Source organism: Misgurnus anguillicaudatus, chromosome 2, assembly GCF_027580225.2.
Source record: "Misgurnus anguillicaudatus chromosome 2, ASM2758022v2, whole genome shotgun sequence".
NCBI classification, from domain to species: Eukaryota; Metazoa; Chordata; class Actinopteri; order Cypriniformes; family Cobitidae; genus Misgurnus; species Misgurnus anguillicaudatus.
Window position 1 is genome coordinate 41,595,366 of NC_073338.2, and position 25,030 is coordinate 41,620,395.

General features: G+C 37.8%; 1 protein-coding gene across 4 annotated transcripts in view; it reads right to left on the reverse strand.

Moving 5' to 3' along the window:
- Window positions 1-1,516: 1,516 nt before the first annotated feature.
- Window positions 1,517-25,030, reverse strand: part of dip2cb (disco-interacting protein 2 homolog Cb) — a 46,112-nt gene continuing 22,598 nt past the window's right edge. For 2 of the 4 annotated variants that reach the window (XM_055203256.2, XM_055203255.2), the window contains exons 9-39: window positions 24,372-24,569; window positions 24,197-24,288; window positions 23,882-23,992; window positions 23,480-23,603; window positions 23,256-23,365; window positions 20,059-20,161; window positions 19,845-19,909; window positions 19,658-19,751; window positions 19,404-19,523; window positions 19,209-19,323; window positions 17,418-17,557; window positions 17,128-17,264; window positions 16,795-17,003; window positions 16,587-16,701; window positions 14,091-14,292; window positions 13,885-13,985; window positions 13,712-13,792; window positions 13,493-13,616; window positions 13,035-13,156; window positions 12,718-12,829; window positions 11,897-12,006; window positions 9,971-10,101; window positions 9,600-9,768; window positions 9,344-9,514; window positions 9,127-9,156; window positions 6,217-6,278; window positions 5,568-5,625; window positions 5,407-5,481; window positions 5,139-5,313; window positions 4,940-5,063; window positions 1,517-2,628 (exon numbers count right to left, since the gene is read on the reverse strand). In XM_055203256.2, the coding sequence (XP_055059231.2) occupies window positions 2,376-2,628; window positions 4,940-5,063; window positions 5,139-5,313; window positions 5,407-5,481; window positions 5,568-5,625; window positions 6,217-6,278; window positions 9,127-9,156; window positions 9,344-9,514; window positions 9,600-9,768; window positions 9,971-10,101; window positions 11,897-12,006; window positions 12,718-12,829; window positions 13,035-13,156; window positions 13,493-13,616; window positions 13,712-13,792; window positions 13,885-13,985; window positions 14,091-14,292; window positions 16,587-16,701; window positions 16,795-17,003; window positions 17,128-17,264; window positions 17,418-17,557; window positions 19,209-19,323; window positions 19,404-19,523; window positions 19,658-19,751; window positions 19,845-19,909; window positions 20,059-20,161; window positions 23,256-23,365; window positions 23,480-23,603; window positions 23,882-23,992; window positions 24,197-24,288; window positions 24,372-24,569 (3,833 nt within the window). In that variant the 3' untranslated portion in view covers window positions 1,517-2,375. The remainder of the gene's footprint in view (window positions 2,629-4,939; window positions 5,064-5,138; window positions 5,314-5,406; window positions 5,482-5,567; window positions 5,626-6,216; window positions 6,279-9,126; window positions 9,157-9,343; window positions 9,515-9,599; window positions 9,769-9,970; window positions 10,102-11,896; window positions 12,007-12,717; window positions 12,830-13,034; window positions 13,157-13,492; window positions 13,617-13,711; window positions 13,793-13,884; window positions 13,986-14,090; window positions 14,293-16,586; window positions 16,702-16,794; window positions 17,004-17,127; window positions 17,265-17,417; window positions 17,558-19,208; window positions 19,324-19,403; window positions 19,524-19,657; window positions 19,752-19,844; window positions 19,910-20,058; window positions 20,162-23,255; window positions 23,366-23,479; window positions 23,604-23,881; window positions 23,993-24,196; window positions 24,289-24,371; window positions 24,570-25,030) is intronic. The other 2 variants (XM_055203257.2, XM_055203258.2) reach the window with 1 other exon arrangement.

Genomic DNA, 25,030 nt, shown 5'->3' on the forward strand with positions numbered 1-25,030 from the left:
AGCGAATATTAGGGATTCGAAAACTAGGATTTCGACTCAGGCTCGCGGTACTTCGGTGTCATATATTGACTGGTCTGCGCAGCGCTGAATGAACTAGAAACACCTTGTGAGATAACCCAGGAAGCTTCACTGGGAGCGTGAAGGCGGCGCCATCCTGTGGATTCCACTCAAGACAGTCACAAACAGGACCGCCATTATTTTTAAATATACAAAAAGGGCAAAAATACATTTGCTGAAATATATTTTGGAATAGGTTTACGAAAATATATTTTTTCACAAATATATTCTTTATGAATAGACTTTATATATTAACTTTTATTTAGCATATTTTGCCAAGAATACATTTCTTGCCATATGGGTTGTAATTGCTTGTCCTTGAAATACATTTTAAAATGGGTTGAAATTAAATATATTTTCAAATTGAAAAATTTATTAAGTTTTACCTTCTATAAAATTTATTTAGCATATATTTAAACCACATACTAAATTATTTTTTTGCCGTATTGGTAGGTCTGTGGTTCTCAATCTGTTTGGCATGCGCCACCCCAAGAAAATTAATGACATAAAACAATCTTAAAATTTGAAAGTGCTGGGCAAAGATTAATCGCGATTAATCGCATACAAAATAAAAGTGATTTTTGTCATAATATATGAGTGTGTGCTGTGTGTAAATATTGTGTATATATAAATACACACACATTCATGTATGCATTTAAGAAATCTTTACATATTTATTTATATTTTCTATATTATATATAAATAAAAAAACAATTAATATACAAAAAAATAAAATCTGAAATGAATTATGTATGTGTGTGTGGTTAAATCACTTTTATTTTGTATACGATTAATCTTTGCCCAGCATTGTTTTTTATTATAATACAATGTAGAGCTGTTGGTTGGTAGCTATATTATCCTAAGGTTTGATATACAGAATTTATAATGGCACTCTCGCACCCCCAGTTTGGGAACCACAGCACTAGGCCATAAGCCAGTAGTAAGCCTTAGTTAAATTAGCACATTTAAGTAGCTTTATAAATGTGCCTTAGAAAACAACTAATGGTTTTCATCCCGAGACAAAACAATGACACATATAGTTTAAGACGTCAATGCAAGTTAGCATATATTTTACATTGTATTAAAGATTATATTACACATTTACTTTAACATCCATTGATGTAAAACTTGGCCTGCCTCACTCTGCTACTTGAAGTATTTACACAAAATACGTTAACCTGCTTAAACTCCTATCAATAATAGTATAGTAGTAATAACATAATAAAAGTATTATTGTTATATTATTATTATTTAATGTCCGTTTAAGGTGCATAGAAGTTACATAAGATGAGCTCAGCTAAGCAGAAACTGTACATTGAAGTCAGGGCAGCTTTAGAAAAGAAATACTGTGATTGGAAATCAATGCTGATGCGTTGATGTGTTTTGTCCACTAGGTGACAGACAGTGAGTGTACAATGTTAGGTCTTCTTAAGAAATGTTGGCAAGTCAGCATTTTCAATAAGAATAGTTGAAAATATTTTATTGACATATGAAAAGACATTGTGAGAGAATCAAAGTGCTCTAGTTTCATATGGAAGCTTCAAAAATAAATAAAGAATATAATAAAAACACGTTGTGCATATGTCGTTCTTTTTATCCCTCCATTTTTGTCACGATCTAGACATAAACAAGGAGAGATTAACTGTTGCTGGGCAATGAATCTAGAATGCAAATTCTAGTTCACATAATCTATATTTATACGTCTCACAGTGCAGATATGATTTTATATACATGATACATCAACCTCTATTGCATTAGGCTAATAAAACCACAAAAATGATACCACAAAAGCTAAACATAATTAAAAATGAAATTTAACAAATTTCTGTACATAATTACCAGTAATGAAAATGATATAACATAGCGTCTGCAAATGATAACAAACATGCTAAACATAACAATTCTAATACGTCTTCAAAAATCTGTTTCAACAAAGACAACAGCGAAGCATAAAACAACATGGCATAAGTACATAAAAGCACAAATATAACACAGATACATTTGTGAAAACACAAATAAATAACTTTAATTGGCAACAACATATATATTTATCTTATAAAATTCCCTGTACTTCAAATCATATTTAATACACAAGTTAAAAATAAGCAATACTAGCAACATAACAAGGCAACACCAACAAAACTGAAATTAAAAACTTGAAGATATGCTGCTAAAAGAGGACTTTAAGTCCTTTTAAGTCTCTGAATGAATGTCTGTGTGTATTTAGTACTTTGAGGAGGCTGCTAACAGGCTGAAGTGCTGAACGTGATAGGTTAGTGCTGGAAATCAATTTTGTGACATCATCAGTGTGTGCGTTTCTACATGTTGTAAGCTACATATATGGGATCGAGCTGGTCGGCGAGGAAGCCGTCTCGAAGGTGCATGCGCTGCTTCTCCCCACGAGAGTTGATGGGTATTATGCCCGTATCCACGACGACCACCACGCCCACAATCAAGTAGTGTTCCTCTAGAACCACATTAGTTACCATGGGAACCAGATCTAGAGCTTCGTGCTCGGAACCGTCCAGCTCCACCACCACTACTAATAAATTAGTCCACGTGAACACCGCACTGAGAGAACAGAGAAGCAAAGATAATTAGACCAGAAACATAGGCTGCATTATACATATACTGAATTAGATGAATAACCTACTCGTCGACCGTTAAAACAGTAGGAACTATTTAGTACGTTTTCAAAACAACAAGATAGTCGTTAATTGGAATGACGTTAAACAAGCACAATTTATCCACAAGGGACAGCTGTTTAATACATGTATTTGCATTTGATGTCCGAATCTAATGTTAGGTTTACTTCCTGTCTCCTAAGATACCTTGGCCCTGTCCCAAATGGCACACTCTGGACTTGTGGACTTCCTCAGAGTCCACACTTTGATGACATCATGTAGTGCAGACCTTACGGTGCATTCACACGGGGCGTAAGCATTAACGCTTCCTATTCACTTTTAATGGGTGACGTCATGCGTTGCCGATCTGAATTGAGGATCCATCAGTGCTGTTGCTCGCGGCAGATGTTGAACATCTCAATTGGATTTCCACCAACTGCGGAACGGCGGCAGAGTCAATTGGTTTACATTCAAGTCAATGTGTGTATTTCCACTGACTGCGTTCCGAATCCGTCACAACTCTGGCCATCCGCAGCCCTCTGGAACAATTACGCAGAGCTTCTATCTTTGCTGGATGCCGGACAGCTCCGCAGGGCGGAGCCATGACTATATCGCGTGATCATACCTGAATTCGCGAGATCTCGTGTCATGATCTGGGCTGGTCCAGCAAAACGTCATAATTTAATGTCATAATGGGCGTAGACAGAACTAGATATTGCGTGATCACCACGTGAATTTGCGAGACCTCATGGGTCCTCGTCACTTCAGCATGCAGCTGCTCTGCAACAAATACGGAACTGGTGGGTATTGGCGGACGGCGGAGTGCGATGCCGTAACGCACTCCCCCGTAATCTGCAGTCGTTCCGCAGTTGGTGGAAATCGACTAAGCCAGCCAATTACGTTTATGGAAGACCGGAGCATGTCTTGCGGCCACTGTGATTGGCTGTTGGCCACGCTTCAGACAAGCCTTCCGTTAAGCGTTAACGCTTGTTGTACCATAAGGAACCCTTGACGTGACTCCACGAGGGCGCACTGGAGTTGTATTTTGGGACAGGCTTGAGCATCACGCCGGAAATAGGAAGAGAAGTGGTACGAACTCCTCCCATCCGTAGTCTGATTGCTCTTTCACAAGGACTTCTGGGTTGGTAAAGTGTGTGGAGCCTGCAGCACTGTGGGCTTCGCCGAAGACCGCATTATGGGTGGAAAGGGGGCGCTGATGAGCACACTTCGGAGCGTAAAAATGACAGATGGGACACCCTACGGACTCGTAGACTAAGCGAGCATGCAAAATTTAAGTCCACATGAAGTGCACCATTTGGGACAGGACCCTTCATTGTCCTGTACCACAATTCTATGCGTAGACCTGCACAGAGAATGTGATTGGTCAAGCCTAGTCAAGTTCGAAAAAATAAGATGCCGCCCAAGGAAGCGTCTGGAGCACAAATTTGGTGTAAATGAAGTTATATTTTCACTTTTTACACCTTTGAATTGCACTTCATGCTAGGAATTAGTATTGTAGTTTTCAAATATGGGATCAGTTTCATTTTGCTACCTATGAAGGCTGTCCAATTGCGTTTCTTTTATGCCTCTGAAGTCATTGCCTCATGAGGCAACGAGACAACAAGTCAGCTGCCTAAGCTTTTGGACGCAGCCTTCATGAAGTGGTAGGTCATCGAGGTACTTTCGCTGTTTTTCGAATACTATGAATTTGAACATACTACTTGCCTCGCCTACTATATAGTATGGAAGTAGGCGGTTTCAGATGCAGCCTTACATTAATATGCAAATACGTAAAGCTGGTTCTAGCTTCGGTTGCACTCAGACTTGATGTAAGCTTGCAATATACTCTCCAAGAAGCAAAAAAATAAAAACATTTACTGAAGTAGATGCCACTTTCTGGTATTCCTTGCTATGTTGGCAAGCAGGCAAAAGTAGTGAAAATACAAAATGAAGTATAAATTATATGGACTCAGAATGAGCCAACTGGAATGGATTTAAAGGCAGTGTGAAAGTCAGGCTGTAGCCAAAACGCAAAATTTTATTTATTAGGGTATTCCTTTAGTGGAAGAGATTTGACTGACGCCGCTCTGATAAGTGAACAGACATATGCGCTAGATTAGACAAAAAGTGTGTAGGTCCAAAAAAGTGTATGAGTCTTGTCCCACCCACATATAATGGTTCCGACGCCCATGTCTCCAAGTATTTTACTTTGGGTTTATGGGAAATTTGTGATATGTGCGCGTGCAGAATAAACTCACCACTCCGTGATGTTTCGATGGGCTCTGATGATGGACGTTTCAATGTCAATGGGATGGTATTTCATTCCTCTCAGCTCCATGACTTCATCCAAAGCACCAACCACATATAGAGCATCGTGCCTCTCTGATCACACAAATGAAACATCTCATGTAACCGGCCAAATCTTACTGTGAGTCAAACATTTTAACGCACACACACCTCCATTTGCATCTGTTAGGTCGGTTCTGCGCAGGAACCCCAGATATCCTGTTCTGGCCCACATGGTCTGTGTGTCTCCGAAGCTCAACCTGGCTCCAAAATGATCCGATCGTACATTTTCCTCTCCGAACACTGTGAAATACCCGCTGGCGTTCTGTGGACTATGGACCCAGATCTGCACACATTTTGCACATGCATTTATTCAAAGTGACTTACAGTGATGTTTGATTGACAGAAAAAACTGTTTAGGTTGTGGTATTCTTCTAACCTCTCCTAAATGGGAGTCTCCGATTGGTCCCTTCGTCTCTGGGTTAGCAATGATGATGCGCACACCTGGTAAAATCTAAATGAAAAGCAAAGTACCCTTAACTCTCTACATCAAATGTTATGTTTCATTTAAGGAAATGATCAGTGAACGGTCTTACTAACCTTCCCTGATTCCATAAGAGGTAAGCTGTGTGGAGACCCTCTTTCAACCAGTCTCACCCTGCAAATACCCAAAAACACACTTTAGGGCTCTGCCATGGATTAAAACTAAGTGATAGTCCATGTGAGCATATGTACTAAACATGCATGTTTTCCTCTGTGTTTATATTTGTTAGGTCTGATTTTAAGTGTGTAAGACATTAAGATATTTGTCTACATATGTGACCATGGATCCCAAAACCATAAGGGTCATAAGGGTCTATTTAATTTTAAAATAAATTATACATAATCTGAAAGCTTAATAAATTAATTTGTTAGGATAGGACAATATTTGGACAATATACAACTATTTGAAAATCTGGAGTGTGAGGGTGTAAATTTTTTTTTAAATAATTGAGAAAATTGCCTTTATAGTCCAAATGAAGTCATTAGCAGCACATATTACTAATGATAAATAAAGTTATATTTGATATATTTATGGTATATTTATATTTACAAAATATCTTTATGAGACATGATCTATACTTAACTCTATAATTTTGTATTGTTGGCCTTTTCTACAAATATACCCGTGCGACTTATGACTGGTTTTGTGGTCTAGGGTCACATATTGGAATCTACGAAAAATGCATAAATACTGTGTGTGCCTTGCCTGTCATGTCTCAATGCTCTCATGTCCACATAGACAGTTGTGGGATCCGGTCCTGATGTCCCCTGCACAAACACAAACATGACAATAAAACAGTCAAATATAATTCATGTAAAGCAGAATCAGTGTTGGGTAAGTTACCCATAAAAAGTAATTAATAACTAGTTACTAGTTACATCTTCAATCGTGTAACTAGATTGCTGTACAAATGACTCTCTCCAAAACGTATTTAATTACTTACTACAATTTTTTCTAAATCCTATTTAGTAAATGATACAACGATTGGCTTGAAACGGCTCGAATAAATAATAAAAGTATATAAATTATTCTGGTCACACTTTTAAGATCCAATTCTCACTATTAACTAACTTTATACTACTTTAGCCTCAATATAGTCCTAAATATATAGTAGACATATAGTTTAAGTCTTGGTAGGAATTGGTTAGGATTAAAGATGTAGAATAAGGTTTTGCAGAATCAGGCAATAATATGTGCTTTTTAAGTATTTATAAACAGTCAATATCTCAGTAATATTAATTCTAATAACCAACCAGCTAGTAAGAATTGGAAACTACAATAGAGTGTTACCATTATTCATATTACCTTACCAAAGTATTTAAAGTTGGAAGGATATCTAAAAAACATGCATTTTAAAGTTAGACTTTTAATTTTGATTTAAGGTTAAATTCACTATTATTTAATATATAATTGTTCTACAGTCTATACACGGTATTTAGTTCAATTACATCAGAAATAACTGTAATTACATTACTGAAAAAATATAAGAGTAATCCCTTACTTAACTTTTTCAAGGAAAAAGTAATTTAATTACAGTAACTAATTACTTAATCATTAGTCAGTGTTGGGTGTAACTAGTTACTAAGTAACTTGCTTATATGTTACTGTATTGCTTAGAGATAATATAACCAAATCACAGAAGGTAAAGGATGTTAAAATACTTTCTTCCATCCCAGCCTATATTTACAGACAACTATTAGTAAGCAATTCACATGCATATCTCTTTCAAAGCATTTCATTTATTAGTTTAGGTGGCACAACCTGTTAATTAATTTGTGTGGCGCTTCCTATCTGAGAGATAAAGAGAATGTTTGGTAAAATCACTTTTGTTTTTGCAATTCGGATTGGTGCCACAAAAATAATTTGCAACACCTTAACGTTTCTTTAACTGGCATGTGGTTATATCACATTATATCACAAATGCAAGCAAACATTGCTGGTCGTTGTCTAAAATTATTACGAATAATGTAAAACTGTACTATGGGTTATCACTAATAACATCACTGTCTTATTGTTTCTCTAAAGCCACCAATGTAAGGATGAGCTCTTCATATAATTTTGGTCACCTCTTAAAGTCACAATGAAATTGAAATTTAAAACGTTTTTGGAATATTGTGGTATTTTTTTTACAAATGACTTTGAACTTTGATCTGTAAACTTCATTATTTAAAAAAAAAGTGCCATCATAATCTTTAATCAAAAACGCAAATCTACTCCCCTTTCACTCGAATATACACTCACCTAAAGGATTATTAGGAACACCATACTAATACTGTGTTTGACCCCCTTTCGCCTTCAGAACTGCCTTAATTCTACATGGCATTAATTCAACAAGGTGCTGAAAGCATTCTTTAGAAATGTTGGCCCATATTGATAGGATAGCATTTTGCAGTTGATGGAAATTTGTGGGATGCACATCCAGGGCACGAAGCTCCCGATCCACCACATCCCAAAGATGCTCTATTGGGTTGAGATCTGGTGACTGTGGGGGCCATTTTAGTCAACTCATAGTCATGTTCAAGAAACCAATTTGAAATGATTTGAGCTTTGTGATATGGTGCCTTATCCTGCTGGAAGTAGCCATCAGAGGATGGGTACATGGTGGTCATAAGGGGATAGACATGGTCAGAAACAATGCTTAGGTAGGCTGTGGCATTTAAACGATGCCCAATTGGCACTAAGGGGCCTAAAGTGTGCCAAGTAAACATCCCCCACACCATTACACCACCACCACCAGCCTGCACAGTGGTAACAAGGCATGATGGATCCATGTTCTCATTCGGTTTACGCCAAATTCTGACTCTACATCTGAATGTCTCAACAGAAATCGAGACTCATCAGACCAGGGCACCAGGCAACATGTTTTCAAGTCTTCAACTGTCCAATTTTGGTGAGCTCGTGCAAATTGTAGCCTCTTTTCCTATTTGTAGTAGAGATGAGTGGTACCCGGAGGGGTCTTCTGCTGTTGCAGCCCATCCGCCTCAAGGTTGTGCGTGTTGTGGCTTCACAAATGCTTTGCTGCATACCTCGGTTGTAACGAGTGGTTATTTCAGTGAAAGTTGCTCTTCTATCAGCTTGAATCAGTCGGCCCATTCTCCTCTCACCTCTAGCATCAACAAGGCATTTTCGCCCACAGCACTGCCCCATACTGGATGTTTTTTCCCTTTTCACACCATTCTTTGTAAACCCTAGAAATGGTTGTGAGTGAAAATCCCAGTAACTGAGCAGATTGTGAAATACTCAGACCGGCTTGTCTGTCACCAACAACCATGCAACGCTCAAAATTGCTTAAATCAACTTTCTTTTCCATTCTGACATTCAGTTTGGAGTTCAGGAGATTGTCTTGACCAGAACCCCTAAATGCATTGAAGCAACTGCCATGTGATTGGTTGATTAGATAATTGCATTAATGAGAAATTGAAGAGGTGTTCCTAATAATCCTTTAGGTGAGTGTAGGTCACGATAGGGAAAATAAGACAATCACTACTTCTGTTTCATTGTGACTTTAACCACTGTATAAGAAACAAAGATGCATCTCTTTGGGTAGTGAGATAAGAATAATAAAAAACAGTCTGAGATATGATATTAGGATCATCTGTTAAAGATCAGCCATACCTGCTCAGCAAGTTTTCCCAACCTATGAGGCTATATGAGGAGAGGAACAGATGTAATGGATAAATAAGAAGTCAAAAATCAAAACAAAAAGACAATTTCAACTAAATGAAACAAAAACATAAAACAAACTCGGAATTACTCAGGGTTAAAAAACAAAAACGAAACACTGAGGGGCATCAGATTTAGCACAATCTTATCGTCTTCATTCAATACTGACCTGTAGGCAGATTGCGAGATTGACCCTGCAGCCGAATGCAGTGCTAACTGCGCGTGGGTGCAGACCCACATCTTTAAAGAGTTTACAGAAGGACTGAGTCAGAGAAACACGAGGCCTCTCTTCCGCCACCACCACACACGACCGCACGCGGGTCAGATCCAGTCCGCGGGCCTGAGAGAGATGCATACAAACATGATTGTTAAACCACTAGCATTGAACTATATGCTACAGTTTGTGTGCATTTGCGTGTGCGCACCTTCAGAGAGTCCGTAAGCGAGCTGAGAGATCTCGTGCAGAGCTCCATCACGGAGTATGAACAGAAAGTGTCCCGAACTTTAAAGTGACTGACGGACTGCAACCACAAAGCAGGATTCACTTCTAGATCCATCGGTGAGATGAGAATGGACTGCTGCCCCGCATATACACTGTATTGAGTATACACAAAAGATGCCATTACTATCCATTAAGATCTACTGTTGTTTTTATGCTGTGCTTATAAATGTTTTTATTTTTTACACAAATAAGTGCTCTTACTATATTTGTGAAGACTTAATACCAGGCAATTTATATTGAAATGTCACTGAAAACCTGACTTTGTGATACTGTGACTGTAAATATTGAGTGTACCTGCAGAGACACCACAGAACGAAGCCGAGGCCGCAGTAGGGGTCAAGACAGACGGCAACCTCGCGTGAGGGATAAAGCTCACATTGCAGTTTAACAGACCGACAAAGAGCACTGGTGCCACTGTGAGACATCTTTAAAAAAAAAACAAAAAAAAAACATGCAAAACAGAAAGAGGAAAATATTACAAACAGAAAATATTATAAACAGATCTGGAACAATATAAAGGTAATGAGGATTATATAATTTTCGTTTTTGAGCAAACTGTCCCCCTTTAATTTCTCCACCTCATTAGTTAACCATATTTTAATTTGTATACTATTTCATTGAATATTGATGACAATATTAAAATTAACCCATTTACAGTACCCTTTCCTACTCCGTCACATATTATGTGATTGTGAAAACCCAGATATACACTGCAAAAAATTATTTCCAAGAAAAAAGTTTCTTAGTATTTTTGTCTTGTTTTCAGTAAAAATATCTAAAAATTCTTAAATTAAGATGCTTTTTCTTGATGAGCAAAAACGAACTAAGAAAAGTCTAGTTTTTAGACCAAAAATATCAAATTTAAGTGATTTTGTGCATAAAACAAGCAAAAAAATCTGCCAATGGGGTAAGCAAATTTTTCTTGAATTTAGTGTTTAAGAAATATGTTCAAGATTTTTTTGCTTAGCCCATTGGCAGATTTTATTTTTTGCTTGTTTTATGCACAAAATCACTCAAATTTGATATTTTTGGTCCTAAAACTAGACTTATTTTCACACATTATAATTGTATTTAAAAAGTATATTTATGAATTTGATAATCACAAGCAAAAGCTTATACTACCATCCAAATAGACGTCTATTAATTGTAAATTCATTGCAGAGGTCAAGTGGTACAACCAGCAAGTCAAAGGGTGCAACTGCTATGAATGCCCATAAGAAAAAACTTAGAAATAATTTTAATAAGCTAATAATTTAGCTAATTATTTCAGTTTTAATAAATGCAAGAAAAAACTCTATAGTTAAAAAGTATATTTATGAATTTTATAATCACAGGCAAAATCTTATACCAGCATCCAAACACAAGTCTGTTAAGCAGTTCCAGAAAAATGTGATTATGTGATCACATGATTCAAAGCATAATCAGCCAAAGTCTGTATCTTTATGCGGGGGCTGCATTTTTCAAATACGCCGCACTTTTGCAGCATAAATTGCAGTTTTCCGTGCGCAAAATATGCGGGGCTTGCATGATTACATAATCCCACATTCTCGTATAGCAAAAAATCACATACATCTTAGCAGAAAGTTGAAAAATGTTGCATTTACTTCACACAAGCGCATGCATGTCCCCTGTTGCCATGAGAATGTTATGAAGTGACGTGATTATGTGACATGAATATCATTAAAAAGCTGCAAACAGTTTTTGCAAGTTCCCGCAGATTTTGCAAGTTCACGCAATTTCATTGCATTAAATTGCATATATATCCTGCATATTCCATCGCATTTTTTAAGAATACATGCCACAAGATCAAGGATTTTTGCTTGCAACAATCACAAAAAAACTCATTTCATTTTTTTATTCATTCAATTTTTCTGGTGCAACCAGAAAGTCAAATGGTGCAACTGCTATGAATGCCTATAAGAAATAAAAAACATTAAGCAATTATTTTTATATAATTTTAATAAGCTAATAATTTAGCTAATAATTTTAGTTTTAATAAATGCAAGCTAAGGATGTCTATAATTGTTATTAAATTTATAGTTCTCAAATGTTAGTTTTATGGTAAAGCTGTTTTACACTTTTAAACTATTCTCAGGATTATAATTTTAAATGCCACTATTAAATAAACAGTAAACAGTAATATGCATTTTAATATGTTTTAGGAGCTTGTTTTATCATAGACCAATATATTAGCAGTACAGTAGGTACAAGGAGCTGAACCTGCACTCCGGCGAGCATTCCCGTAGTGGAGACACTGAAGTCCAAATACACCAACGAGTCAGGGTCACATGGCTTATACAGCAGAGGACAACGTCTTTTTGGCAGGTCATCTAATACACAAACAAACATATCAATTCAGTTCACCTGCAGTGTGGATTGTTTTTATTTTTGCTCTTTTCATAGACCAAACACAATCAGTGTAATGAATCATGGCAGAATTCAACTTAACTCCTTCCCCGCCATTGACCAGTTAAACTCGTCATTAAGAAAACGCGTCCCTGCCAATGACAAGTTTTTCCGACAATCCGTATTTCCGATATTATCCACCAGATGGCACTCTTAACCAACTTTTAAAACCCAGAAGCAACCCCTCAGGTCAAACAGTTCAAACTCAGTTTTGATAATCTGAATCAGATTTCTATCAGATGTCTTTCACAATAATGCAATTATCTCAGCTTTTTGCTCAAAATTTTGTATTTTTTAAGAAACTTACCCATATTTGAGAGGTGATATAAAGAGAACAAATGAAGGTAGGATGAAGTTTTTTTACTTTTTAAAGCAGAGGGTCTGATCTTTTATTTGATATATAGTGTATGTTTATATATTTTAAGAAGAACATTTTCTAAAGGCATTAAACGTTTGTGAAAATCTTAAAAAAAATGCTGACACTGGCTGGCAACTTTTTTTTAAAACACTGGTGGGGAAAGAGTTAATGTTACTTCTCAGATTGATTTCTTTGTACATATTTCTTTCTAAATTAGTGTTTAAACATAAAAAATATTGTTAAACCACGATTACCTTCTGATCTTTCATAAACTGACCTGTTTCCAAGATAGGAGGCCATGACTTAAAGTCCACGGCCACTGATGCATCTTTGGACCTCAGAAGTTTAGAGATGGTTTGGGTGGTCATAAGACACACTGAACGACTCACCTACACACACAAAAATGTAATGACAATTTTAGGCCTGTATGTCTCATTCTGTAAAAATTCAAAAGCAATTGAGCACTCATAATTTAATACATTTAACAATAATTTAATACATTTAACAATTAAGATACTAAACACTTTTAATCTGTACTGTAGGTGTGGTGATGATGTTCTGAAGGTGTGTGAATATATCTGTACATGTTTATACCTCCAGGATCATTTTGACTGTAGGTAGTGTGGTAGAGATGTTCTGAGGATGAGGTGGCCGTACAGTGATGGGAATACAGCCCGCATATAGACAGCCATAAAACGCAGCGATCAAATCTAGGCCTAACACATACACAACAATGTTTGTTAAACAGAACGCTTATATTTTCAATTCAAGAAGTGAAGTTTAACGCATAATCCTTGTTTGTAATGCATTTAATTGTAATCAAATGTGTTTCATTGAATGGTAAATTGAAGGTTAAATTGGAGCAGACGGCTCATGAATGCATATTAAAGCAACATGCCCAGCTGCTGTAACTAATCAGATTTAAATGAAGTGAAAAGTTACAATTAACAACACAGCAACGATAGTTAAAGCATCAAGAAACTACAATATCTAATGCGAGTTCTGCATAAATATAAAGAAAAAAACTTTAAGGTCAAAGTGCATGTGGTTACCTGGCGGGTACACTAATGCCACATGGTCTCCATCTCTCAATTGTCCTCTCTCATACAGCAAAGTGGCAATTTTCTCTGCTCTCTTATGAAGCTGTAGACAGGTCAGAGAACTCCCTATTGTCCCCTGAAAACACACAAATGTATATAAACACAACTACACCTCCCTGAAATCATGTAGGCCTACTGACATTTTGCCTGAGGGTTGTGTGTTTGTGTTACCCGTGAGTTGATGAGTGTGTACAGTATGTGGTCAGGTGTTGTCTGAGCTCTCCATTGCAGGACTTCCGACAGAAAAAGAAACTGGAATTCACAAAAGATGAAGAGTCATCGCTCACAAAGCAAATAAGATACACATGCACACCCTTTAAAACAAACACACAGTCTTTGTGTACCTGTTCGCTGTCGTCTATATTGCTTAAGTCTCGTCCGCTGGCCTGAGCCATTCGCTTTCCTGCTATGAGATTTCCCACCATCACAGAGGCAGGACCCACCTCTGAAACACAAACACTATTTAAAAACCACTAAACACACTGTACACTGAAAGTATGCACAATAATTCAAACACATCATGCTTTATAAAACATTGAGTCAAGTGTACCGGGTTGTTTCTGTCTGGGTTTTGGCAGGTTGGTGATACAGGAGTGTGGACACATAAGGATGCTGCAGGGGTGTAGCGCTCCCTCCAGGAAGAGTTGTTTGGTCTCAGACAGATGAATTCCTCCCAGAGGGGTTTTTGGAAGAGTGTTGGCAGGAACCAGTGCCAGGCAGTACACGCCCACCTGATGAATACCATCTATGGCCTAAACACACAGATGCATGTATTCAGTATATCGGTCAGACACGTGTGGATCAAAGGGTGAAGATATTAACAGTTTCTCCACTGATGTTGGAGCGTGGCACTAAGGGGGTGTTTATGCCTGGTATTAAGTCTCTTCTGTCCACTTTCGACCACTTCTGACCTGATTTTCTGAGGGGGTGGTCTGTGGCAATCCCTCTGCTATCGCTTAAAGGAAAACACCACCGTTTTTCAATATTTTACTATGTTCTACCTCAACTAAGACTAAAACTTTTTCCAATGCGGGCACTTAATCTTTGTACAGTGCGTCGTGACTGTGTTAGCTTTTAGCCTAGCCCCATTCATTCCTTAGGATCCAAACCGGGATGAATTTAGAAGCCACCAAACGCTTTATCGCCACGTTTTATTTTGTGCCACTATACTTACTCATGTAACTACTCTCAATGTAACAGTCTTTAAATAGGGAAAACATGGAAGTGTTTGGTGGCTTCTAAATTCATCCCTGTTTGGATCCTAAGGAATGAATGGAGCTAGGCTAAATGCTAACACATTCACGACGCGCTGTACAAATATTAAGTGCATGCATTGAAAAAAGATAGGTATGTATTAAAGGCGGAGTCCACGATGTTTGAAAAACGCGTTGGAAAAGGAGACGGGCCAACCAAAACACACTTATAGCCAATCAAATCAAATCAAATGCCGGGTTGCGTATGTGTGGGGCGGGTCTATCAACAGAAGGTCCAGATTCTATTGGGGTAGGGGCGTGTTTGTTTAGGTGATTTCAAATATCAACATTGGCTTTCAAACGTCATGGACTCCGCCTTTAATTTGTCTAAATTGAGGTAAAAACATAGTAAAACATTGAAAAATGGTGATGTTTTCCTTTAAACTCAAGCGGGAGAAATTGCGGGTTTATAATGATGCAAACTTATATATAAAAAGAGTTTTATCAATGAAAGCCTAATGAAAGCTGTTGTACGATGCACCGGTTGGTTGTTGTCATATTTGTCCTGCCCCTCTTTCACTGTGATTGGACGGTGGTGTGAGAGCTGACATTGATGAGCTGAGCTTTTCACACAAAGTTGAATATTTTTCAACTCTCAGCGCTTAAAGGCGCTCTTAGCGAATCTGTGTGACGTAACTTTTTGTTGATGTTTGAACTGTTTTCAAACAAACTGAGTGTAGCTAACTCCTCCCCCTCCCTTCCGTGCTTTCATGAACGCGCCCAACCCCCACCCTCAAATCCTTCTTGTCGTTTATTGGCTGGAACACTTTGTTATGGTTTCTGTTTGTAGGTTTGGCCACTGTGTTTTTTTGCAGTTTGTGGAGCCTGAGCTGTCTACAGAGGTCACGTTTTTTTACAGTTTGATCAGCGGACAGGCACCAAGCAGATAGTAAGGAGATGTTTGCTGTATGTAACAAAAAAATGTTTTATGGTCTAGAACACGTGAATTCGCTTAGAGCACCTTTAAAAACTGCAGAGCGCCGACTTTCAGCATGGAAAAAAATCTTCACGTACTATTATGCACATGATTTCAAAGGACATCATACAAACCAATTTTGTTGTTTTTTCCACATTTAACAGGAAAATTTTCATTACCGTAACGTGTCCATGACTGGATTTGGGTTCTTTGACATGGAAATATTTAAAATTAAAAAATCTAAAAAAATAAAAAGCTTCAGTGCATGTTATATTATAAACATTTACAGTAAAGAAACATGTGGTATTTGGTGATCATTGGTAAATGTAGAGACAATATTAAGGAATATAAATGTGTCCAACAAAAATTTTCTCATCCTCCGCAACAATTTTACAATCATTGATTAAGCCCTCAAGGAACTAACATTTACAAAAAAAATTGTTGGAAGGGATATAATTTACTGTGACACTCAAGATGGCTACCAGGTAAGCAGTTCTTATTTTTTCTCTCCAGATAAAAATTGAAATTTTGTTTGTCATAGTACCTAGACAACTTTTTAGTTCTCATTACCGAAACATGAGTTTGTAAAGGCATATATTTAATGTAACATCATGTTGCGGTAATGATCTTTTTATAATGATAATCTAAATTTTTTTTAAATAATTTTACAGGAAATAGGTTTTAAATCCTCTAAAAATAATGGTTAATCTTATATGTGCAAAAAAATTGGCTTCAAGTTTTTTTTCTGATGCTGGACACGGATTTTGTAAGAATGGACACTGGATATTGTGAGAATCACCTGCATGCGTCCGATCTAAACCGTTTATACATTACAATGCACTTTAAGGCAGAAGTGTGTGTGTGTGTGTGTGTGTACCTGCAGCACTCGGCTCATCCACTGATAACTTTCTTCTTCAGTTGAATCAGGCCTCTGTTCTGCTACTAGGACGATCCTTTCATCATACAGCACAGTCACTGAAAACACCACTGTCCTACACACACACACACACACACAAAATCAGTGTTATTCAAGCTGTGTCTTCTTGTAAATCACATTCGTTACATTATGTGGTCTTCACACACACCTTCCCCGATAGATGAACTTCATCGGTTCCACAGCGAGAGCGGTTGCTATGATGTCATCGGCATTGTGTTTACGCCCCCCGACCTGCATCAGTCCTTCCAGCGGCCCAGAGACAAAAACCATCCCACCTGGACCCACAAAGCCCAGCAGACCGGACCGCACGAACAAGCACTCGCTGGCCAAACCGCCATCACACGACACTGGAGACACCTGTTGCACAAATTTTGAACAGCACCATACTGGAGTGACGTCAATGCTAGATCAAAGTGCAAAGTGCTTAATATACACTGTACTATAATGAAGTGAAACGGTTTTAGGTGGGGAATTTTCACACCTCGAATGTGTTTTTGCTCATTCCTGCAAGCCCATAATATGACGTTCCTGTGGCAACAGACGACACGCAGATCTCTCCAATCTCATCGGTTTTACACAGTTGCGGAACGCCCTCTGGTTTTACGACGCACACCATGGCTGTGAAAGAGACGATGAAAGGCATGTTTAATGAGAATTTTAAAGGCGTTTGATGAGGTTTGTGGTCACATGAGGAAAGCAGCCCTGAACTGGATGATGAGGTTTATGTTGGAACTGAATAAAATGATGTGAGGACATTCTCCGTCTGTGTACCTCCCGGCATGGGCGTCCCCACATCCTGTAGGGTGAGGACGGAGAGCTTCTCCCCCGTGTCTACCCTGATGACCCCGTGACTGAGATTCATCATACTGAGGACCCCTCGACCGGCAAGTTTACAGCTGCTATCCTGAGACCTGAAATGAAAACACGTGCATGTAAACAAACTAAATAAATAAATACATCCATGTGTTAGAGACAGAATATTATGTTACCATAGGGACAATAATTCCTCTGGTTTCATAAACAATATGGTCGTACAGTATGTGGTTTGGCTTCCAGGAGCCAGAAGTCCTGAGAAAAATCCTCTTTGATGTGTTTTATTGACTTTTGTGGATTTTCCACATGACGGTAATGCTTAATTTTTTTTTACATTTTTGCAAATTTAACAACACTAAAACATAAACTAGAGAATATGTTGCCGCATGAAGTAATACTGTGCTATGTTCAAGATTAGTTTTTTAGTTTAGTTTTAATATGGGGGTCACAGGGTTCCACATTGGTACGTAAAATGATTATTGGTTCTGGCGAGTCTTGTTACTAGTTGTCACACACGGGAGAACAGTTGATCGTGTTACATACAAATGTGGGACAGGTGTTATGAGCAGTTGGGTCTCCCATGGCATTTCGGTCTCCTTACGACCCCATGTGATACTATTGGCTGAAAAAACATCTAATGGGTAGTTTTTTCAGCGCCTTATTACAATTTTTATAAAATCACATTATGATTTATATGTTATAATTTTTTTTTAAATGATATGCTTTATATACATGTATATAACTTATAGGTAGTGAGATTAATCGTTCACTTTAGGTCCTTTAGTGCCAATTGGGCATCATTTAAATGCCACGGCCTACCTGAGCATCCCTTTATGACCACCATGTACCCATCCTCTGATGGCTACTTCCAGCAGGAGAATGCATCATGTCACAAAGCTCGAATCATTTCAAATTGGTTTCTTGAACATGACAATGAGTTCACTGTACTAAAATGGCCCCCACAGTCACCAGATTTCAACCCAATAGAGCATCTTTGGGATGTGGTGCAAGATCAACTGCAAGATGCTATCCTATCAATATGTGTCAACATTTTTAAAGCATGCTTTCTGCACCTTGTTGAATCAATGCCACGTAGAATTAAGGCAGTTCTGAAGGCGAAAGGGGGTCAAACACAGTATTAGTATGGTGTTCCTAATAATCCTTTAGCTAAAACAGTTAGACTCAACGTTTATAAACAGCACTGACGAGTATGAGAGAGGACAAACACCGCTGCCATATAAATTACATGTCACTGTTATCAGTCTTTAATCTGTAACAACAATTTTTATAAATTTTTAATCAGTCAAATGCAGCTTGCTGGACTGAGCAATAAGCAAATTGCATCTGGTTATTTTTAAAAGGCGGACAGTCTTCTCGATTGTTCCGTCCTGGCTTTCTGTTTCAGTTGGATTGACGTCAAATAATGCTGTGCTTTTCAGAGCACTTGTGGGCCCTTAATGAATTTTTACAAGCAAACCCAAAGCATTTTTCACAAAACTTCGAATGAAGTTACAATCCGAGTCAGATGGGTTTCTTAGCTTGGTCTGTCTGTGTATATGAATGTGTGTAGGTCTGGTTATGTTGTTTATCATGTGTGACCACAAACAACCGAACCTCCTATTTTATTGAGCTTAAACTGAAAACAGATTTCATAGCACAAGAATGACTTGTGCACATGTATGTCTGTGCATATACAGCGAAGCCATGCATTTGTTTACTGAGCAAAGAGAACAAGGGCGTATTTCATACCTCCTGACAGCTACAGTTAATGCCTCAGGGGAGCCGGCACATGGGCAAATGACCTCTGATCTCAAGCCCATATTTTGGAACACATTTAGGAATGCATCGCAAGAGGATATCGACCCTGACAAAGAGACAAAGAGCATTGATACAATACAGGTTTTCTTGCATGAAAAGATACACGAATAACGAATACTTCCTTACAGGGGTTCGAACCATCCGCGATTAGCAGCATTCTCAGTGAACTCATGTTGGAGTCGATATGATCTTTGTGGGCCATCAAAGCCCAGTGTAGATCCCTGCTCTTCACACAAGCCACCTTAGCTGCAAAAACACAAAGAGTTTCACATTTCACAAAACAGTGTGTTTGTTTTTATGTAGATGAGTAGCAGTGATAAAAGCAGGTATGATACAGGCACGTAAAGAGTATATACTGTGCTCTGTGTGTGTATGTGCACCTTTGTACTGGCCAATCATTTGGATCCAAGATAGGGGATTCACCTTCATAAGAGCATATGGAACACTGACCACATGTAACATATTTAAAACACTCTACAAAGAAAGAGACAGAGAAGTTAAATCGACAAACGTTTTTAAACATTTATGTCTGATAAATGACACGTAACAAAGATAATCTTATGTTACCGTCTGAACACTGTGCCAGAGGCCGATACCCTTCTTAAAATCCAACACATTTATTATCGTCTCCGCTGAAACAAACACACATAAACCACGTAAAACATTGGAACCAACAGATTATGAATAATGAAATACACTTTTTATCAGAAGCTTATATTTGTGTGTCTACATATGTACAAGTGGATTCTAGTGTTAGGTTGTGTAGGTGGGTATATCTAACCCTCGCTGTATCCGCAGGTCTGTGTGAGTGTTTGGCAGTGTGTGAGCATTGCCATCCTGGTCACGGTTATTCCCAACACACTCCCATCCTTGCAGGTCTTGTACTGTCAATCAAACCACAAAACACACCCACTCTCATTGGGAATGCAATGTAATTATGATATTACTAATACTGCCAATCAAACCAAAAAACACACCCACTTTGATTAGAACTATAATGGCCATGTCCGAAATAGCCCCCTATATCCTCATTCACTATTCCATGCATTAGTCCACTTGTATAGTTCACTTAAAGGAATGCACTCTAAGTCCACAAAGATTTCGGACACAACTAAAAATTGTTGATTCCTCAAATAGTGCGCCATTTTAGAGTATAGGGTGCTATTTTGGACACAGACAAATAAATATATAACTTTAACTGTCAATCAAACTAAAATACATGCCCACTCTCTTTAGAACTGAAATGAAATTATGAAACTATTCGAGCTGTCAATCAAACCGCAAAACACGCCCACTCTTACAGTATTACATCTGTAATGAAATAATGAAACAACTCAAGCGGTCAAACTGCAACACACGCCCACTCTCATTAGAACTTCAATGAAAATGTAAAACTCTTTCTGTTAATCAAACCGCAAAACACGCCCACTCTAATTACATCTGTCATGAAATTATGATACAGCTTATACTGTCAATCAAACCGCAAAACACGCCCACTCTCATTACATTTGTAATAAAAATAATGAAACAACTCAAAATGTCAATCAAACCGCAAAACACGTCCACTCTCATTACATCTGTAATGAAATAATTAAACAACTCAAGCTGTCAATCATACCGCAAAACACGCCCACTCTCATTACATCTGTAATGAAATAATGAAACAACTCAAGCTGTCAATCAAACCGCAAAACACACCCACTCTCTTTACATCTGCAATTAAATTATGATAAAACTCATACTGTCAATCAAACCGCAAAACACGCCCACTCTCTTTACATCTGTAGTGAAATAATGAAACAACTCAAGCTGTCAATCAAACCGCAAAACATGCCCACGAGAATTGCAATAAAATTATGATAAAACTCATACTGTCAATCAAACCGCAAAACACGCCCACTCTCATTACATCTGTCATGAAATTATGATACAACTCATACTGTCAATCAAACCGCAAAACATGCCCACTCTCATTAGTACTGCAATGAAATTATGATAAAACTCATACTGTCAATCAAACCGCAAAACACGCCCACTCTCATTAGTACTGCAATGAAATTATGATAAAACTCATCCTGTCAATCAAACCGCAAAACACGCCCACTCTCATTAGGACTGCAATGAAATTATGATAAAACTCATACTGTTAATCAAACTGCAAAACACACCCACTCTTATTACATCTGTAATGAAATTATGATACAACTCATACTGTCAATCAAACCGCAAAACACGCCCACTCTCATTACATCTGTACTGAAATAATAAAACAACGCAAGCTGTCAATCAAACCGCAAAACACGCCCACTCTCATTTGAACTGCAGTAAAATTATGATAAAAGTCATACTGTCAATCAAACTGCAAAAACACACACCCACTCTCATTACATCTGTAATGAAATTATGATAAAACTCATACTATCAATCAAACCAAAAAACACGCCCCCCCCCCTTTCATTAAAACTGTAATGAAATAATGATACAACTCAAACTGTAAATCAAACCACAAAACACGCCCACTTTCATGAAAATTGTAATGGAATAATAATACAACTTACAGTGTCAATCAAACCACAAAACACTCTCACTAGAACTGTAATGAAATAATGATACAACTCATACTGTCAATCAAATCAAAAACACACCCACTCTAATTAGAACTGCAATGAAATAATGATAACTTATACTGTCAATCAAACCGCAAAACATGCCCACTCTCATTACATCCGTAATAAAATAGTAAAAAAAACTCAAACTGTCAATCAAACGGCAAAACACGCCCACTCTCATTACATCTGTAATAAAATAGTGAAAAAAACTCAAACTGTCAATCAAACGGCAAAACACGCCAACTCTCATTATATCTGTAATAAAGTTATGATACAACTCATACTGTCAATCAAACAACAAAACACGCCCACTCTCATTAGAACTGCAATGAAATAATGATATAACTTATACTGTCAATCAAACCACAAAACCCGCCCACTCTCATTACATCTGTAATACAATAGTGAAAAAAACTCAAACTGTCAATCAAACGGCAAAACACGCCCACTCTCATTACATCTGTAATGAAGTTATGATACAACTCATACTGTCAATCAAACCACAAAACACACCCACTCTCATTACATATCTAATGAAATTATAATACAACTTATACTGTCAATCAAACAACAACACACCCACTTTCATGAAACTGTAATGAAATAATGATACAACTCATACTGTCAATCAAATCAAAAACACACCCACTCTAACTAGAACTGTAATGAAATAATGATACAACTCATACTGTCAATCAAATCAAAAACACACCCACTCTCATTAGAACTGCAATGAAATAATTATAACTTATACTGACAATCAAACCGCAAAACATGCCCAGTCTCATTACATCTGTAATAAAAGGGTGAAAAGAAAACCTCAAACTGTCAATCAAGTGGCAAAACACGCCCACGCTCATTACATCTGTAATGAAGTTATGATACAACTCATACTGTCAATCAAACCGCAAAACACACCCACTCTTATTACATATGTAATGAAATTACGATACAACTTATACTGTCAATCAAACAACAAAACACGCCCACTCTCATTAGAACTGCAAGGAAGTAATGATATAACTTATACTGTCAAACAAACGACAAAACACAACCAGTCTCATTACATCTGTAATAAAATGGTGAAAAAACACAAACTGTCAATCAAACAGCAAAACACGCCCACTCTCATTACATCTGTAATGAAATGGTGAAATAACACAAACTCTCAATCAAACAGCAAAGCACACCCACTCTCAATACATCTGTAATAAAAGAATGAAACAACTCAAACTGTCAATCAAACACTCTCATTACATTTGTAATGAAATTATGATACATCTTATACTGTCAATCAAACCACAAAACACTCCCACACATATAAAATTTAAATGTATTCAACATTCATGCACACAGTGTGTTACCTTACCTCTATGTATGCTGTGTCGTTGTTGGCATCTTTAATGAGAGGGAAATATTCTCTCGGGGGTTTTGATAAATGTCTGGAGTCAGTCAGCACCCAAAGCAACTTTGGCCATCCTGAACAAGCAAACGCAAAAATCAATGACATCGACAAAAACACACATAAATTCATACCTAAAGATGAATCCCATATTAGGACTTGTAAGAAGGTGATGCTATGATCTCTCTGACCTTTGAACTGCATGACATCACCGCTAGAGCTCTTGGGAAGGCCTTTATGACAGGCATCACTGGTCAATGCTACGGCTACACCGCAGCTGCCCAACAGGAAGCCGATCTGTTGACTCCCAGCATCCTTTGAGGTAAGAGAGAGGAAGGGCACACCTCAGACAAAACTCTGTTAGCTTGAATCTGGTATTGTTAAAAGGTTTAATAGTGTTTAAGTGTTATTGGCACGTGTTTGACTTTCTGTATATAACTTATAGTTATCAGGCAAGCATTTCAAGATAACGTCACAAGAGTTTCAAGAAAATAATGCTTGCTTGTCCAAATTAAAATGAGAATCTCTTCTGGCCCCGAAATATAACTGTGGTCCATCCTCCTATTCAACTGTCCACCATTTCAGTTCATTACCTTCTTTGTGAGTGGCACTTCAATTGGGACAGGAACAACTTCAGCCAAAAGACAGCCACAAAACGCCACCATGAATGCTGCAGGATCATTATTGGGATACACCAGTGCAACCTAACAAACAAAGACAATGCACATAACTCTTTCTTCATCAGTCTTTTAATGTATAACTGTAAACTGGAGGTAGACGGCAGACCAAATCACGCTCTTTTCTTAGGCCGAGACATAACTATACTTAACAGGTGCTCTAAATTGTTTGTGTTACCCCATAAATGTTACAGCAACTACTTTTTAATAATTATTTAAACTCTCTCTTACTCTGTCTCCGGGATGAAGGATTGGTTCTTGCTTGGTTCCCAGCTTGTGGAGAAGGTTATAGGCCAATTTCAAACTTCTGGACCAGAGCTTGCCTACGCACGTATAAACAAAAATGTATAAGCACCGGTACAACCAAACAACAGGTTTTAACTCATATTTTAAAAATGTTTTGTACCATATGTAAGTGTGTATGGCGGTTTGCCACTGCCGTGCATAGTTGTCAGACAGGGGGCTTTGGGTGCGATGGCCCCCCAACGCAGAAGGGCCGCTTCCAGGGACGCTGGGCAGTTTTTAAGTCTGTCAAGCTCCTCTCCTTGCATGACTGTTGACTCCGCCCCCTCTGGGTGTGGCACAGAGGGATCAAACGGCTGCACTGCAGATGGCAAACACTGAGTTAGCATGATACTGAAATTACACGCAGACCTGCATTCTGTATCACTGTACTTTAATGCTGAACATTCAAACACTATGTTAACTGGAATAGATCACTCAAAAATGAACTTTGTTATATTTACTCGCCCTCATGTTGTTTAAAGCACCTACGTGTACACCAAAAGTGTTGCTTTGCTTTTTCTGTTTACCATAGGACTGGATTTTGACCGCCCCTCCTTAAGCTTTAAAAGGACACAAAAGTGGCATTAAATAACTCCATGTGACTTGTGCTGTTTATTTCGAAGTGTCCTGAAGGCATAAATATCTGTTTTGGTTCAGATGAACAAAGAGCGGGTGAACTACCCCCTTACATCTCACACTAAAATGAAAGAATTGGTCATAATTTAGATTCTTGCACAAACAACATGAGGAGTGAATGATGGGAGTGTTTTGTTAGAATCG